This window comes from Rhea americana, unplaced genomic scaffold (assembly GCF_003343005.1).
Source record: "Rhea americana isolate MKP2758 unplaced genomic scaffold, rheAme1 scaffold_36, whole genome shotgun sequence".
Taxonomy (NCBI): Eukaryota; Metazoa; Chordata; class Aves; order Rheiformes; family Rheidae; genus Rhea; species Rhea americana.
The window spans coordinates 190,753-208,231 of NW_028186490.1; the positions used below are offsets into that span (position 1 = coordinate 190,753).

General features: G+C 50.8%; 1 protein-coding gene across 2 annotated transcripts in view; it reads left to right on the top strand.

Moving 5' to 3' along the window:
* Positions 1–15,989, top strand: part of PITX3 (paired like homeodomain 3) — a 22,290-nt gene extending 6,301 nt beyond the window's left edge. Inside the window, exons 1-4 of one of the 2 annotated variants that reach the window (XM_085312188.1) lie at positions 5,249–5,348; positions 7,402–7,542; positions 12,893–13,098; positions 14,398–15,989. In XM_085312188.1, coding sequence (XP_085168314.1) covers positions 5,249–5,348; positions 7,402–7,542; positions 12,893–13,098; positions 14,398–14,961 — 1,011 coding nt within the window. In that variant the 3' untranslated portion in view covers positions 14,962–15,989. Of the gene's footprint in view, positions 1–5,248; positions 5,349–7,401; positions 7,543–12,892; positions 13,099–14,397 lie in introns of those variants that run through there. The other variant, XM_085312187.1, reaches the window with a different exon arrangement.
* Positions 15,990–17,479: the final 1,490 nt, after the last annotated feature.

The window sequence follows — 17,479 nt, forward strand, 5'->3', positions numbered from 1 at the left end:
GGGGGGGGGGGAACCCATCGGGAAATCTCACAGCCAGGCACAAGAGACAGCAGGTCCCTCCGGCGCGGCGGGTTTGCGCTTGAAGACAGCGCGTCGCTCAGCGCGAGCCGGCCGCTTCTGGGCTCCCGTGTCCTCGGCCAGCAGAGCCGCCGCGGCTCGTCGGGCCCCCGGTTTCTCCCTTCGCCTCCGCAGCCCCGCGACCCGCTCGGCCGCACGGGGCTGGTCTAAAACAACGACCCGGCACCCCCCCGGCCCCCCAAGGAAGGACTCCTCCGGGCGGCTGCGCGGCGCGGCGCCCCTGACCTTCAGCCCCGCGCATCAGCCCCGCCGATTAGGGGCTTTCTCGGGCTTGTTTACCCTGACATCTCCCGGAGAGTCATCCGCTGCCCGCCATCTGCACACAAACCCCCCGGCCGGAGCGGGGCACCCCCCGCGCGCGATCTCCCGCTCTCAGCCACCCTCGACGGGGCCGACTTCACAGCCGCGGCGGCAGCAGGAGCCGCGGCGGCGCCCGCGGAGGCGCCTTTGCCGGGGCGCCAGGCAGCGCCCGCGCGGTCGGCAGAGCCCGCTCCCGCACGTCCTTCGTTTCAGCCGGGGGATTCGCTCAGGCGCAATTTCTGGAGCTTAAATCAGCCTCTTTTCTTCCCTTATCGAAAGCAAAGTCATTAATTGCTCCAAAGGACCAATCCTCCATTAACCCTCCGCACTCGTAACTGCAAACGAGGTTCATGCTCGCGGCACTTCTGCATGATGCTACTTAACCACGCTGGCAACTTCACACAATTGCATTTTTTTTTCCTAGCCAAAACCCAGCCTTTAGCGGTTTGTTTGGTTCCAGATGCCTAACAAACAAAATAAGGCATAACAAAGCACAGCTTTATTCATATAGCTGCATAGTCTATCAGAAAGAAAACCCCAGCGCCGGCTGATGCCGTCGGGGCCGGGAGCCCGGCTGAGGCCGAGCATTCAAGGAATACAGGAAACGCAGCTGCACACGGTGCGACCTGTGGTGCAAGTTCTACAACAACGTAAGAAGCCTGAACACTTAGTTTAGCAAAACACACCTTTGCGGAAAGTCTGGCAAGACTTTCCCTCCGCGTTAGGATTAGCTCTTTATTTCCAAATTTTGGGTGCTGCTCCAAGAGAGCATCCAGGTAGGCTAGCAGCAGCATCGGGGGCCAAAGACGCGCAGCATCACGCAAATAACTTGCTTTGGAATAAGCCGGGCAAGAGTGCCGTTCCCTGCTGCTGCAGATGCCCGGCCTCCCCCAGCCCTGCCATCTCGGTCAGCGGAGCCACGGCTGCAGCTGCCTCGGGGGAGACGCCGGGGAGGCCGACGCGCTGCGTGGGGTCACAGCTACATCACGGCTCCGTCCCGACCCGGGGCACGGTGCAGGACATCGACTACGCAAACGGGACACGCGCCACTGCCAGCTCTTCTGCTGCAGACGTGGGGACGGAGCTGCCAATGCGCTGGGACGTTTCCACTGCGATAATCCTCTGTAATACTCATGATTTATTAACCCTCTGCTGCCTGGAGCAGACGTTTTGGCCAGCACTGCCTCCCCTACCCCGGGCTCGTGCGGAAGCATAGGAAACAGGAGGCTGCTCCCACCTTGCCAGCCACCTCTGGATCTGGAGGCACTTAAAGGAATTTTGCTTCGTTGCATCAGCTGGCTCACACGGGCTCGTTAACATCATTTCGGAGATGAAGAACGGGCTCCCAGAGCAGCCGAGGGGTTTTACCTACGTGTAAGCCAAGTCATCGTCGGCGCCTTATCTCCCACTCCCCTCCCACGTTATCGGGGAAGTTCTCCGTGGAACACGGCCGAAAGCAAACAGCGGCAGGAAACCCGTGCCGGGAAGCCAGGCAGCCAGGGCCTGGGCTGCCGCGGCCAACGTGGACCCGCTCCGTGCGTGGGGAGGTGCCCGGCTGGACCAGCGATGGGACAGTCTGAAACAACTTGCTCTGACAGCGATAAAACACGGAGCGTTCCTAGTAACAGCAGGAAAAAAAGTTCCAGGCTTCAAAGCAGCACCCTGTGCTGCAAAAGCACTTGGTGCCAGAGCTCAGGGGTTAGCGCCGAGCTGCGAGGACTAAATCGAGAAGTGAAGTTTATAATAAACTGTGACTCAGCCCGTGCTGGAGGCTGATGATCCGTTCGTGAGCGAGCGCCTGGAAGCGCCGCTCAGCCAGCCTAGGGCTGTGCACGGCCGGCAGCAGGCAGATCGCTCGCATGTCCCATAATGGATCTGTGCTCCGGGTAACCGCTTTGCTGCTGCTGTTTATCTTCCCATGATTAATGGTCTCTCTTGGTTCCTGTTGCAATTCCATTAAGATTAGAGAGTTAAAGTTACACTGAAAGGTTTTGCAGTAGATGACCCTGGTCTCCCCCTAGACTTATTTCTGTAGTCTTGAGGAAATGAAGATTAACTCTGGTCTTGTGTCCCACCCTTTTTGCTTTCTAGCTGCGGGAAAAGCACCCCTAGCAGGCAGCGCCCGTCTCGGCATGCAAGGAAAGCCTGGCTGTGTGTTACGTGATTCACGTGCCACGCACCCCGTGGTGCTCAAAACCCCAGCCCGCAGGCACTTGAACGCACTGTCCCCGCAGACGAACGCATATGGGGATTGGAAGCACTAAATGCTCACGTGGGAGGAGACTAGCACCATCTCAGTTGGGTCCTTCTTCAACATGGGGCAGAGGGAAAGGTGGGGGTTACTCTACCTTAGCTCAGCCCCTCTTGGAGACCAAAGTGTAGACGGACAGATCATCTTCCTGAAAACGTACAATTAAACTCCCAAATGTGTATCTCTGCTAAAAGCAACCAGCCCACAGGAGAGAGGTGAGCATGAGAGAGTGTGGCGGCCTCTAAGAGAGAGGAAAAACAGCTGGTTAAATGCCATCAGGAAACTAGTTACTCCCAGCAGTTTGATTTTTTGGATTGATGGAGTAGGAAGAGACAGCTCTGACCCTAAGAAATCTAATGTAACATCATACGTTCACCTCAGAGCAGAGTGAAAAAAGAAAACCTTCTCAAACTGATTGTAGAGCACCCTTCAGCTTGAACGATAAGCCTAGACCATTGGCAGAGACCAGCTTTCCCCAAACGAAGCCTGCAGGGACCACTATGCTGGCCAGAGGCTCCCAGCTCTACATCCTGCACTGGTCTCCTGTAAGAAGCCCACAGGCCAGGCTTTCTTCGCATCCCTGTGTCACCACTGGTGCCACCACTGCCAAGGGATCCCAGATCTCAGGACCCTGCTGAAATACCCTATATGCCCATGGGAAGCCAGATAACATCAAGCAACTAAGTAGGCAGCCTCTTGCCTGCCGATAAACCTGTCGAAGAGGATCTGTAGGTGTGCTCAGCAGCTGAACTGGGAGTTCAGCAACATGCACTTGTCAATCTCAAGGCAGCTCTCAGTGGACAATATCTACATTACAAAAGCCACCGCTATAATTAACCCATACTTGTCTTGCCTTTGGCTTTTATGCTTTCCTCCCACCTCTCCATAAAAAACAAGCAAAGAATTTTTTGCTCCTGGGTGATGGAGCGGAGTGTTACTGAGAATCAGGAGAGAAGCCATGGGGACTTGTACTTGCTGTTTCTTGGGGGTTTTGTTTGTTTGTTTGTTTTTTTAAATAAGCAAGGTCATTCTCCTCCCTTGTCCTGGAGACTAGGACTCATGCAGAAGTGCCCTTTTCCTCCTGCCCCCGGTCACCCTGGCTTGCTCAGTCTGGCACTGATGCAAGAATACAAACAGTTTGAATGTGAAAGGAGAAAAAACCTAGAGCCAGAGCACCTCTCTTCCCAGCTGCCCATCACAGCACCTGTATGGAAAAAAATGGACAACTTCTGCACTGCTGCTCCCCGTTCTGCTGGTACGTCCCCACAGAGACGGTCGCCAGCAATGCCAGAAAGGAGCCTGGCAGAGGGTGCGTGTAGAGAGTGGCTTGAAGAAGAGGCTTATTTGTTACAGATTTGAGAATCTTCATCTTGGAAGCAGTTATGTATGTAGACAGGAGTTACACATGCAGGTTAGGAACCAGGGTTAATTAAAAAAACAAAACACAAAAACAAAAACTCTGAGCAAGCCTGGCTCCATGTTGTTAGTACAGAAGCTGTCCCTAAAGAAACCTTTCTTTTACATTAAAAGAAGGTCAGCATGAAGACGCAAAAGGAGATGGTAAATTTGATGTTATCTAGAGACATTTCAGAGGTGCCAATTTCAATAACTCCCCAAGAACAGACAAACAACTTGGTAGAAATGCTGTGAAGATTTAGTGTTGACTTTCTTACCATCTCTGCCTACAGTGATATCTATCCAACGTGGAAGAGAGCTCCTGTAATTAAATCCAAAAGGGCTGCATAATCTAGAATAATACTGGCAGCCTTTTGTGTCCGTGGCAGCATGGGGGTGTCTTTGGGCAAATACACTGCGACAAAGCTCATTGCAGACTTTTCCTGCAGACCCTCTTAATGGTGCAGGGCGGATCCCCCTCTGCCTTTTGTTTTGCTCCTCTGTGATCTGCTCAGAGTAACCTGAAAAGGCCTTGCTTAATGCCACTACATAGGGCATGTGCGATAGGTATATAATTACATATATACGTATACACTATCCTCTCTGAAATCCTTCTAGTTTTAAATTTAGTTCAAAAAGCAAATTTCTTCTGAGTCATAAGTCCTAGTTTCAACTTGAATATGGGCCACACTTTAAAACCAGTTTTAATCTCAGTCCCCGCTGCATCTCTGAGGCAGGCTAAACACTATGTTGTGCCTGCTGATATGGATCAACCTGGTAACCACTGCACTCACGTGGTTCAGGATGAAGCATGAGTTTTAACTATTAGGACCAGATTCCCTTATGTATCGTAAGTAGTCATTTTCTGATATAAAACCAGTTGTAAAATACTCCCCTTCTGGTTTTCTTATCTCCAGATAAGAAGAGGTGAAAGTGGTGCAAGATGTTCAGAGCAGATAAGACCCTGCACAGGAAAACACTGTCCTTCAGTTATGGCAAGGCAGGAGTCTGAATTCCTCCTTAAATCTGGTCCAGTAGAGAGTCAAGCCCTAGAAGAGAGGAAATTGTGCTTGACAGATGCAATCATATGCAAATGGCTGTAGAAGAGGGGAAATTATCATCTACAAACATTGGGCAGAAATTCCATCTGCCATCGCCTCAAGAAGGGCTCTTAATAAATTCTGAGACAGCAAAGTGACACACATCTTAATCAAGACTTAATCCATGGAATTAATTCGCTGCGCGTTTCTGCATAATTCCAAGAGTAATGCTAAAAGCCATGGCAATATCAGCAGCAGATGGACTCCCCCTACTCCATGCAAAGGTATTAAAGAAAACACAGCCCCTGTCACATCACTTCGTGTACATACACATGGCAAAAAGCAACAGGGCTGTGCCCTGCTGCTGCCAGGAGCTTGTGCAGTCTGCAGACATCAAAGGTCAGGCTTGCAACGAGGTGGAAATGGAAACCAGCCTCACAGCAAATACAGAGTCCCTGCCACTTCTCTCCAACTGGAGATGAAAAGCCTGAACCAAGGCAAAGGTCTGGGAAACCAGCACCAGCTCCGCTCTTTAGACACTGCTTTTCAGAGAGGGCTGACTGAGACCAGTCTGTGACAGATTTGGTGCTGGGGAAGGGCAGGGGATGGAGGTCAGGTGAAGGGGAGAACTGAAGAAGCACTAGAAAGCGAGAAAAACCTGCTGGGGGGTGAGGAGGAGAGGAGGTCATGACCAAGATCTGCTGCAGAAACCAGGGAAGAATAATCATTAGAAATGGGTTCCTGCCCTCTCCCCATGGCCTTGAAAACACTTTGCAAGCATGGGTCAGGTTTGCCAAGGTCCTCGGCAGCAGCCCTCCTTGAGCTGACAGGAGATTTTAGACAGCTCTGAAAATACATTCTTAGTCACCGTCATCCATCTCCAAAGGAGGTGCATCAGCTATGTTATTAATCTCTTATTTACATGTTTAACACTAGCATAGTCCAGGCAAAATAATTCCTTCAGAAGGCTCAGTCCCTGACACACATGCATTTGAGGAGGCCATGCAACCTTTTTAAAAAAGAGAACTCAATCTTTACAAGTGACCTCTAATTTGCAAATCCCAAATGCCTGGTCTAAGCAGCCCTAGGCCTGGAAGCCTCAGATCCCCCCAACACATTGCATCTGTTGCTACTACATTTTAGAGCAACAGGTTCCCTAGCTGGGAAAGGCGAGACATTAGCTTGGGTAAGAGGAAATGGAGAAACTGCTATGCCCAACTGATCCTTCCCAAACCAGCCAACTTTCAGAAACCATTAAACCCACGTGTGCATTCATGACAATATATCGGACTGCATGCAGTCAGCTCACAAGCTGACACTGAGACTTCAGGGGAAATACAGGGCTAGTTCATCTCTCCAAGTGGACATGTGGGGCTTGTAACACCTCCTGCCTCATACCTGCCTCTCTCTGAACTTCTAACATGGCTCTGAACAGAGCAGCTCTCAGCTGAGCTCTTCCCAAGAATATAGTCACAGACACAGGGTAAAGGTGCATCCAAGTAAAACCATGGCAAGAATAATTTATCCTGAGATAGAGAGAGATGGAGACAGGTGGGAGAGGACTCCCAAGGGTGCCTGCAGATCCAGAGAGCAGCATCACCAGCTCTCCCAACTCCGATGCTTTCATTGAGGAGCTGCTGCTTCGGCCAAGCTTACTTGTCCCCGGACACCCAAGGGTGTGTAACGTGATCCCTGTGTTAATTCAGGCTCTGATGGTCCTCGTGCCTGAAGGGAACGGTGTTCACTTGCATGGATCCAGGTCTCTGCTCGCGGCGCCGTCTGTGCACGCAGGCGTGCCTTCCTATTGCCGCCACGCACAGGAGCGGTTTTCTGTCAGGCGGGTGCACGCGCGTCTGCGTTGGCGGTCTCTGGCCTGCCCGCACGTGTTAAGCATTAGTCGTGCTTGACCAACTTGTTGAGGAGTGAAGGAGAAAGGAGACGGAAGGTACAGCAGGGAAGATGGGGAGAGCGGGATGTCTGGGGAAGGTGCTAACAGCACTTGGCTGGCCCAGAACTACTTCCTCAGATCTCTATTACACAGCATGCTCACAGTGTTGCTATTTCAGTCTGAATGTCACCTATAAATTGGAGGCTCTTTCTCTGAAGGCTGCAAATAGAAGTGCCACTAGATGATATTTGATTTATAGGGAGGCTAAGCAGAAAGCCTGGCATGTCCATTTTCCAGCCAGGAAACTCAGAGGGGTCCAAGGATCACACAGGGAGCCTTTGCTTTCCCTAGACTTTTCCTCAAGGGTTGGCAAGTCCCTCCCAGAAGGGGTGGGAAGAGGTCACCAACCCAGATTCACCTCCCTAATCACCCTCTGGTTGCTTTTTCAGATTCCACCTCCTCCGCCACCCATTCCTGCCTCATGGATTTCAACCTGCTGGCAGACTCGGAGGCTCGCAGCCCAGCCTTGTCTCTCTCCGACTCCGGGACCCCCCAGCACGAGCACAGCTGCAAAGGACAGGACCACAGTGGTGAGTGCCAGGTCACGGAGACCCTCTCCTTCCCCCGCTGGGGAGGCTGGAGCAGGCTCTGTGCAAGCTGTGCATACTGACCAGTGTTAGGTTTGGATGCGGTCGCAGTGGGGGTAGTTTGCAAGGTTTGCAGTGTTAGGACACCTGTTCAGAGATACCAAAGGCTCTGGGTACCAACATACAGAAGGCCTTCCGCTCACAGTGGACCTGAGTCCTTTGGTGCTCTACAGAAAATATCGTAAGAAAGAGTTCCTTGCTCCAAGTTTGGATTTTTCAATCCAAATTTAACCTTTTTCCCCTACAAAGTGGGGGCTGTCCTTCCATACCTCCTTAAGCAACACAGCCTCCTGATACATGAGAGGCCCCAGCCTGTCCTTGCGGGTGGACCCAAGTGGCTGGTGGCTTGTGGGAGCTGGCCATGATTCTCCCAGTGGCACGCCAAGCTTCAGCTGGCACATGAGCCAGCGTGGCACTGCAAGACCACAGTGGGCACAGCTTGTTCCAGCAACAAAACACATCTGGAGGCAGGAGCTGTACCTCACCTGGCCCCTTGCCCCTCTCTGGTGAGGGACAGGAGCAGAGCAAGCAGCTGTGGGAATCCACCTTTGCAGGGCCCTGGCAAAGCCCCCATGACCCTGCACCAGCTGCTGGGGCCGGCTTCCCACCACAGCTCATGGAGGGCACAGCTACACCCCACAGGAGTGGCAAAGCTAGGAGCCAGGTAAGCTCAGGTCACTGCCCAACCAAGATTTCTTTTATTCACCTAAATCAGGGCTCCTGGAGCAGGAGAGCTCTCCCTGCAACACAGAAAATCCCAGTCGAGGCAGGGAAGGCTATGTCTACTTATAAACTTGGCCCTCCACCCCTCTAACACACCCCTTTTTAAACTCTATTTAACTACTCAAGTTGCGTTTGCCTCTGGCTGAACTGTCCAGATTCAGTCAGCAAGAAGACTGGAGAAATACTATTTTGTCCTGGCTTTAACAGAAAGTGTCTGGTCACTGATGCCTCAGCACAAGGCTTTGCAGCAGGTTGCTTCTGTGCCAAGGAGGTGCCTTTCGCCATTCCGGCAAGACTAAATAAACCCCCAAACCTCCTTAGCAGGCTCTGAAGAAGAAACATCATCATTCACATCTTCTCAGAAACTAGCTACCAAATGATATTGCTAGCATTTGCGTCTGTCCTGTGCCTGCTCTGTACCCTCACTCTGGAGGCAACAGGGCAATGTGAGCTCTCCCTTGCAAATTGCCTGCTAGTGCCAGTGCAAGCAGAGGCAAACGATGCGGATAGCCTGTTGCTCCCTGTGTAAAGCCTCCAGGCTCAGCTGCATGCAAAAGCTAACAAGCATAATGATGCAGATTAAAACTCCCTAAATAAGTACGCTAAAGGGAGTTACCCTGGGGGTAGCTATGGTCAGAGAATTCACCAGCTAAATTCCCCACTGTACCTTAGTTGGGCAAATTCCCAAGCTTGGTGGCTCCTAGTCAGCTGTTTTGGATGCACAACATTCATCTCAATTCAAGTGGCCTTCCCTATCAAGCCCACCATGTCATTGCACAGATTTGCCAACTTAGGTGCTGACTTTTTTTCCACACAGCCTGAGCAGCTAATTCCAGCTATGACTACAGTAGTTTCATTGAGGGGGCGAACGTGCACAAGATATATTCCACAACCTATTTTAGGTTGACAATAAATGCTTGCTGCCTGAGTATGTCACTCCCCACTGTCTTAAATAGTCTAGAAATAAAGTTGGCCTAGGAGGTGGCTGTTCGCCAGCATTACCTGCATGCAAAGGCTGTCAGCTTGTGTATTAACATCTAGAGAGGCAGGCAGTGTCCGTACAAGCAGGGCACTTGACACCAATATCAGCAAGAGCACAGAGTGCACCACTGTCCTGCCTGGACAGGGCAGGACTGTGTTTCTGGAACTTCTTGCCTTTCTCAGGAAAAGCAGCCCCACTTTTCCTTGGCTCCCCTTCCTTTATCTGCAGGAGGAGAGACCCTTAGGAATGGAGCATAAACCTTGCTTGTCTGGGCTCAGCTCACAGAGATCCTCGGTGACCTCTTATTGCGTTGAGTGGTTTGTAACACCCTCTTCAGCTAGCTTCATCAGGCAGCACAGACCGGGAGGAGAGCTAGAGAAGAGGGCAGCGGGGGAGGAGGTAAGGAACCACCCTGCCTCACCTCCTATTCTGCTACTTGGCATGGATTCAGGGCAGTGTACAACATCCTATATGTAGAACCAGTACATCTGGTACTTCCAGATGTAGTTAGTACCTTTACTCCATTCTCACCCACCATTTGGTATAACTTATTCCTGCACAGGAAAGTGCAGTTCTGAGCAGAACCTCCCAGCCTGGGCATAGTGCTTCAGTTCTGGCAGCAGCCCCTCTGGAAATCCACATTTGTCTCCCATGTATACATCAGGGACTTAATTAACTCAGACTTAGCAAATGAAGGGACAATATTCAGTTTGTTCATCCATCTGTACTGAATCATTCCTAATAACTAACTCAGATGTGGTGGCATCACTCCCCTTTAATCTGTTTTAGAGAGGGATAACATGAGAATCTCCCTTTTCCGACACTGGCTTAGAGCATTGAGCTGTGGAAGTCAGATCTATCGCCATAGCAATAACCACTAGGAAAAAAAAAATCACATTAAGACCATGTTTCCAGGAGTTCTGTTGAATTTGGGCTCCCATATGAGGATGCTCACAGTAGCAACGAGAGCACTGCAAGACTGCAGCCAGCCTCAGTTTGGTCACATCTTGGGTCTCATGGCTTCTTTTGTTTTAAGTACACCCAAATTTTCATGCTATTACAACATCAATGGGAAGATTAACTCAGTCCTGGCATTAGGAATGGGAGATAGTGCCTTCCTGCTCAGCACTACTAGCTTGAGTCCTGCTGCTGTGAGCCAACATGTAGTAGAGGCCTCTCCAGTGGTCTCAGAGTTGTTCTGAATAGCCAGCTAGCTCTCTGCGTTAGTTTTCCTGCTGTCTGCTCGTAGCTAGCATTAAACATGCCACACAAATGGAGGTGGCTGGTGGGGAGCACATGGGAATCTGCATTGCTTCTGCCTGTGTGGTGCGTACTCCCAGAGACAAGTCTCTTTGGACCCATGCCCAGGTTTTCCTCCACAGAGAGCGGGGGTCTCTCCTGCAGGTGTTCTCCCCTCAGAGGAAGGCTGGTGTAGAGGAAAGGGGGGTTTTTCCAGGAGCGGCATGGAGAGGTTTCTGAATTAACACACTGCCTGAGAGTCATGTAGTGGCTGGTAACAGCACCAGCCTCTTGGGACAGGAGCATCTCCAAGGGCCTGGCTGCACAGGAAAACTGTCTGCTGTCGGGTGCAGCACCGCTCTGCGGCAGCACCGCTTCCCTGCCGGGCTCAGGTGCTTTTCAGACTGTTATGCCTCTTCTCGTCCAGCTGGCTTTTATAGGACTTACCGTTTCCAAAGCACATCCGTTTGTCTTGAAGCACATCCTTTTTTCACCCAACCACATTCCAGGTTCCTGTTTTTTGCTTCTCTGCTTTCTAAGGGTCTCTTTAAGGTAGCTTCTGTGTTAAGATTTTTCTAGACTTTGAAGTCTTTTAAACTAGCTTCCATTTTACCAAAAACAACCAACCAACACCCCTTCCCCTCCCCCCCCAAAAAAACAACCCACTTGCATCTGAATCTTGGCAGAGCAGTGCTAGTCTTCCTAAAAGTTCCTCCTCCCAAACACACTGATTTGGCAATTGTTTGCAATAATCTCTACTTAGCTTAGCTGAATGGAGAAGAACACCTCCCCCCCTGCATTGAAAAATTCATTTTCAATTGAATCTATCTTACCATGCTGCTAAATCAGGAGAAGCTGAGCATCAGAAATCTTTCATTTTCACTGGAATAGTTTTCTTCTGTGCTAACTTTTTTCTTGACCCCAGCAGCAGATCTTTTAAACACAGGCTCTTGTTATCGTCCCTGTGCTCCTTTACTCTCAGCTCTCCATTCATTGCCAGAGTGACTAGGTTGTCATGTTCTCTCTTGACGAAGGAGAAAAAAAAAGTTGTCGTCACACTCTGCCCCAGTTCAGAGGGTGACGGCCTCCCGGGAGGGGCTGCAGCATGGAGAAGCGCCCGGCTTGGCTGACCTCCGCAGCGGCAGCGCCGCGGCAGCCCAGGGCTCCGCGCAGGCAGAAGTGCAGAGCCTTGGGCTTAATGACCAGCAGGGCGTGCTGATGTGGTGATGTTTAAGTTTTCAGTTAGATAGCAGTGCAAACACTGGAGAAAATTAAGGTATTCACTGAAGTAACGAAACAAAAGACATCTCCTCTAGGAGAGGAATCTCCGAATGAGGACGAGGGCAGGGGTAGAAAGATAGAGAGATGCTGAAATGCACCGTGGTAAGGTCTAATAGAAACCAAAATGTCCTCCTTGCCCTACTTTTTAAAAAATAAAAAAAGTGCACCTAAGTAACAAGGTATGAGGGAGTGGGGCTGAGGCTAAAAATCCATGCTTCTCCAGATTGCATTTTAAGAGCTCCAACTTGCTATTTTTGGCAATTTGCCTTCCCTCTTCACGTCTCTGCAAATTCAAACCTTTTGATCAATCAATTAAAAAATCCAGAATAACCCCCCCGCCAAAACCCCACTATTTGAACATTTTGTTGTATCATAAATGACAATTTCCTTTCAACTGTCCCAAGAGGAGCCTTAGACAGAAAGATACAAGCACATTTGGAAATAGCCAGCCTAGGTACGTTCTGCCATGATCATGCAAAGCCTTGGGATGTTTTTCAAGGATGGGCAGAGTGATGTGAACTCCCAGCTCACATCTCTGACCCACACTGACTACTTTCAGTGTCCTTTTCCCTCTTCCCCTTCCATCCTGGATCTGGAGGCTTTTCTAGACAAAAATCTCCACCTAGCTAACAGAGTCCAATTTAGAACTGATATCAAACAAATGGTGCAGGAAAACACAAGAATATATAACACAAAACAAAAAACCTCTCATCTCTATGGTTTAAACTGGGTTGACATCAACTGAACTCAGGAGTGTTAGGGAGCAGCTTAAATGCAGTAAATGAAAATCAGAGTTTGTCCACTTGGACTTTCACATCTGTCACTCCAGTTAAACCAGGGCAAGCTGCTAGGGCAAGCATATTTTGATGCGAGGTGGCTGCCCACTTGCAGAGCTAGCGAGGGAGGGGGACGGGAGCCTCTGCCTGGTGCAGCAGCACGGCCAGCGTCGCGGCAGGAGGCGGCGTTACCGAGCACGCGCCGGTTGCCCCGAGGACAGGTCTCCCTGAACTCATCCAAGCCCCAGAGCTAACCCAGGGGATTCCTCCCACCTTTGTGTTCCTCGCGCAGACACGGAGAAGTCCCAGCAAAACCAGACGGACGACTCCAACGCCGAAGACGGCTCGCTTAAGAAGAAGCAGCGGAGGCAGAGAACTCACTTCACCAGCCAGCAGCTCCAGGAGCTGGAAGCCACTTTCCAGAGAAACCGCTACCCAGACATGAGCACCAGGGAGGAGATCGCAGTCTGGACCAACCTGACAGAGGCACGAGTCCGGGTAGGACTGCAGCCCTCTCACTTTCCCCATTCTTTAAGACAGCCTGAGCTTGTGGGGTGGCAGCTGGCCGTGATGCAAACCTGCCCTGCTGTGCCCGCATCCCCCAGCCTTAGCCTTATTAGTGTGGGCACTCTTTCGGGTACCCTGAACCACGGTGCAGTCACAGGTCTCACATGGCAGGGCTCCAGCTGGAATGAGAGCTTCTCTCCGCTACTAGAAATATGAGCTAGCGGTACCATGAATAGCCTTCCAGCAGCTTCCACACTCCAGGAAGTTGTATTATTCAAGTTCCTTTAGCACTAACAAATTTTCCTGCTAGAAGACAGACTTCTAATGTCCCTCCCCTGCCAAGCCGAGATGAAGTCAAAACAAGAGAGTTGATTTTCTGCAGCTCTCAAGTCACGTTCCCCAAATGCCTTGCCTGCAAGGTGCACAACCCCAGCCTCTCCTCCTGGGCTGTGATCACTTGGAAATACAGCACAGTATTGGAAATACAAGCAAGTATGTCTTCCCTTTTCCCCATGTAAACAGCATTTGTTTGTTGAGTGAGATAGGTCGGAAGGCAGGCCTCAGAGGCTTGGAGGTCTTAGTGACTGTCTCCATTAGCTCTGGTCTGTGCCAGGACGCATACTGGTTTCCTACCCTTCAGTAGTAACTGGGAAACAGACTTCAGACATAAGAGCTCTTGGGGCTTTGGCTGTATCATTTAAAACATCATGTCCCCAGTGATCACCTCAGCCCTTTTTCAGAAGGGCACCCTCCCACAGAAGAGATGAGGGAAGCAAACATAGTCCAGATCCTTGGTCAGACCTCAGTCACTCCTTGGTGTCCTGCATCAGTTTGTGCCAAATGAACCCACCATAGCTACAGTAAGTCAGAGCTACAGCAGAGACTTGAAAGGGCTCTGGAAGGAGGCTGCTGAATGTGCCACTTCCATAGGACCAGCACCACTGTCTGACATCAGTATCCATGCAGCAGGGTAGGGCTGAGTGCCTACAGTAAGTCACGAGCATTACTCATTAGATGGCCTCAAATACTGTAGGATTATTCTGTGTATTGTAAGTAGCAGTGCTTGAGTTTAGATCTAGGTGATGATTCTCCCCAGTAGATGATTCTACAGCACAGACATGACCCTGCCAGCTTTTCTGGTGCTCACTCTCCCTATTGACCAGCTCCCTAGGAATAACTCCAGGCTCTTCACCGCTCTCTGCCTTGCTGGGCCAGGAGACCAAAGCAAAGCCTGCGCCAAGCAATAACCCGGAATGATTCCCTCCCTCCTCCCTTCTCTTTCACTTGCAGGTTTGGTTTAAAAATCGCAGAGCTAAGTGGAGGAAACGGGAAAGAAACCAGCAGGCCGAACTGTGCAAGAATAGCTTTGGAGCCCAGTTCAACGGACTGATGCAGCCTTACGATGACATGTATTCTAGCTATTCCTACAACAACTGGGCCACCAAGGGGCTTGCCACCAGCCCCCTGTCAGCCAAGAGCTTCCCCTTCTTCAACTCCATGAATGTCAGTCCTCTCTCCTCTCAGCCCATGTTCTCCCCACCCAGCTCCATCGCCTCCATGACCATGCCTTCTTCCATGGTCCCCTCGGCAGTGACCGGAGTACCAGGCTCCAGCCTCAACAACCTGGGAAACATCAACAACCTGAACAGCCCAAGCCTCAACTCTGCCGTTTCATCCAGTGCCTGTCCTTACGCCTCGACAGCCAGCCCCTACATGTACAGGGACACATGCAACTCCAGCCTGGCCAGCCTGAGGCTGAAGGCAAAGCAGCACGCCAACTTCACCTACCCGGCGGTGCAGACAGCAGCTTCCAACCTGAGCCCTTGCCAGTATGCCGTGGACAGGCCTGTATGAAGGGCTGCCCTCTACCCATCGGGGACTTGACCTTAGCCTGACAAAAGGAGACCTTTAGCCCTACAACAGTGTACGTCCTGCAAAGAAAGAGTGAAAGAGAAAGACTGAAAGTGAAAGAAAGAGAGAGTGAAAGAGAGAGTGAAAGAGACAAGCAGGCAGATGGACCTCTATGAAGATTTGTCTAACTATCGTATGGTGAATTTTGACTGTCTTTCCCCTCCTACACCCTTTTCCCCCTTGCCCACCAAACCTTCTTCCTCTTGGTAAAGAAACCAAAACAGTCTACTGGAATCCCTGAGGGGAAATAGGAGCCCCTGACGCGCGAGGTGCCTGACCTGCGGGCAGCAAAGCTGAACATGTTGCAATCTGACCCTCCAGCCCCTCCAGGTGTGAGGGCTCCCCACTCCTTTCCCCAGAGACAAGGGGGCCCAGGAAAGCAAAACCAGCCAGACACTGCAGTTACAGAAAACAGCCAGGGACAAGGCAACATGGTGCCACTACTCAATGCTTGGTTGACCCCTCTCCCCACACGTGTGAGGTTGTTGGATTTTAGTTGAAGACAACTTGCTGGTCTATTTATCACACAGCCAATCCCGCAGCCGGTAAGGAAAGTGCTGCCTCAGTCGATTGGCATATCTCTTTATAATGCATATATACGCATGGCCATTAAGACTTGAAGCCTTTAGGGAGTGGGAGTTGTAAAGATATAGAATATGTGTGTGTATATATTATATATATATACAAATACATATATAGACATATATATTAAAATATGCTGTTTTGTTTTGTACATGAAATAACCTATGAAGTAGACCTTAAAACCAAGCCCCGTAGAACAAGCATGTCCACCAAGACAGTGATTTGCCTCTCATGCTCTAGTGCTTCAGTCATTTCCAGTCAGATGGGAATTCCTTTGCCCGCGTACATCCGAAGAGCTCCCTCTTGCGACGATCAGCTCCCCCTTGCACATCTCCTCTCCTTCCCCTTCCCCAAATCCCATTTCAAAAGAGAAAATAAAACGAAAGTTGGCACAATCCTTTTAAGGCTTCCGCCTGTCTGGTTATTGAGAGCACGAGCCTGTGTCTAAAGGATCAGAAATCACACACCAGCACCCTGCAGGAGAAGGAGCATCCCTCGGGAGCACCAGCAAGGCAGTCCGAGTCAGGACGTGGGCCCAACATTTGAAGGAAGCATCTTGGTGTTGTAAATTTACAAGTCCTGGCTTCTCAGGAGGGCAGAGGCCCAGGGCCACAGCACAGGGAAAACAAGCCTCCTCCCCGCACCTCTGAGCAGACAGGTTGAGCCTCTCCTGGCTCGAGCTTGCTCCCACGGGCCGGACACGGCTGCTGCCTTTCAGCCCCGCAGCTGGGGCCAGGTCAGCCCCTCTGCGCACTCTGGCCCTGGAGAACCTCTTGTAGCGGAGAGATGGGCTGCAGCAACCTGCCTTGCCAGCTTGCACATGTACTGTCTCTTCTGGGAAAGCTGTGAAAACAGTCGGCTCTCCTGTAGCGTACACGCACCAGCGGGGCCTGCTGCTTCAGCCAATGTAGCTGGTTTCCACAAGGCCCCAAGGGAGCTACACAAGCAGCAAGGTTGCAGGAGTTTCCTACTTAGTGGGGCCTCCTTTCCTTTCATGGGGCATATGCTCCGGGGAAAGCACAACTCTAATATTTCCCTTTTAAAGAAAGGGAGAAAAAAAATCATCAAAACAAACTATCCTGCTTGGGCAAGTGAGACAGGCAGAGCTGGTGTAAACCAGGTTTCCACAGCGTTGTTAGGATGCACAGAAAGAGCAGATCCTTTGCTGAGAAGGAATCCCTTTTAGGGCACAGCAAGAGGTCCCTCAATGCAAAGCACTGAAACCACATAGTCTTTGCCAAAGCCTATTCCACAGGGTAAAGCTACTGATGAAAGAATCAGTGAGCCTATGTGGAGCACAGTTGCAAACGTCAGTTCAACATCACTGTAGCAAAATCATGTTTTGCTCTCAGCTAATCGAAAATAAGGGATTACATGGAGTAATCAAGCACGTTACTCCACGCTGCAACAGCTACCGAGGAAAACACAACCCTACTCTGCAATGCATGTTCAAAGATCAAGCATAAACTTCTAATAAGACATACATAGTGCAGCAGCAACAAGATCCAGATCTTACCTTACCATTGGGTTTCATTACTGCTGAGCTAGCTCCAGTTTAATCTCTGTTCTGTGCAGAAGCCTCCATCCAGCCTTCCCACCAAACACACACCTTGGTGGTATTGTCTCAACCCTCTCTTCTGCCACAGCTCTTCTCCTGAGGGAAGCAGAAAAGGCCTGGAGATCCTGAGGCCCCCTCTAATCTCCTCCCCCACAGAGCCTGCTTCACACCTGAGTCCACTTTTCCCCTCCTTAGTAACCGCAGCCAGGTGGTGCCACAAGAGAGCTCTCCTCTCCTCCTACCTGGAGCCTGTCCTTCCCAGCTACCCTTTCCAGTCACCCTGGCCCCCCAGGCCAACACTCATCTTGGGGCAGGTAGGAG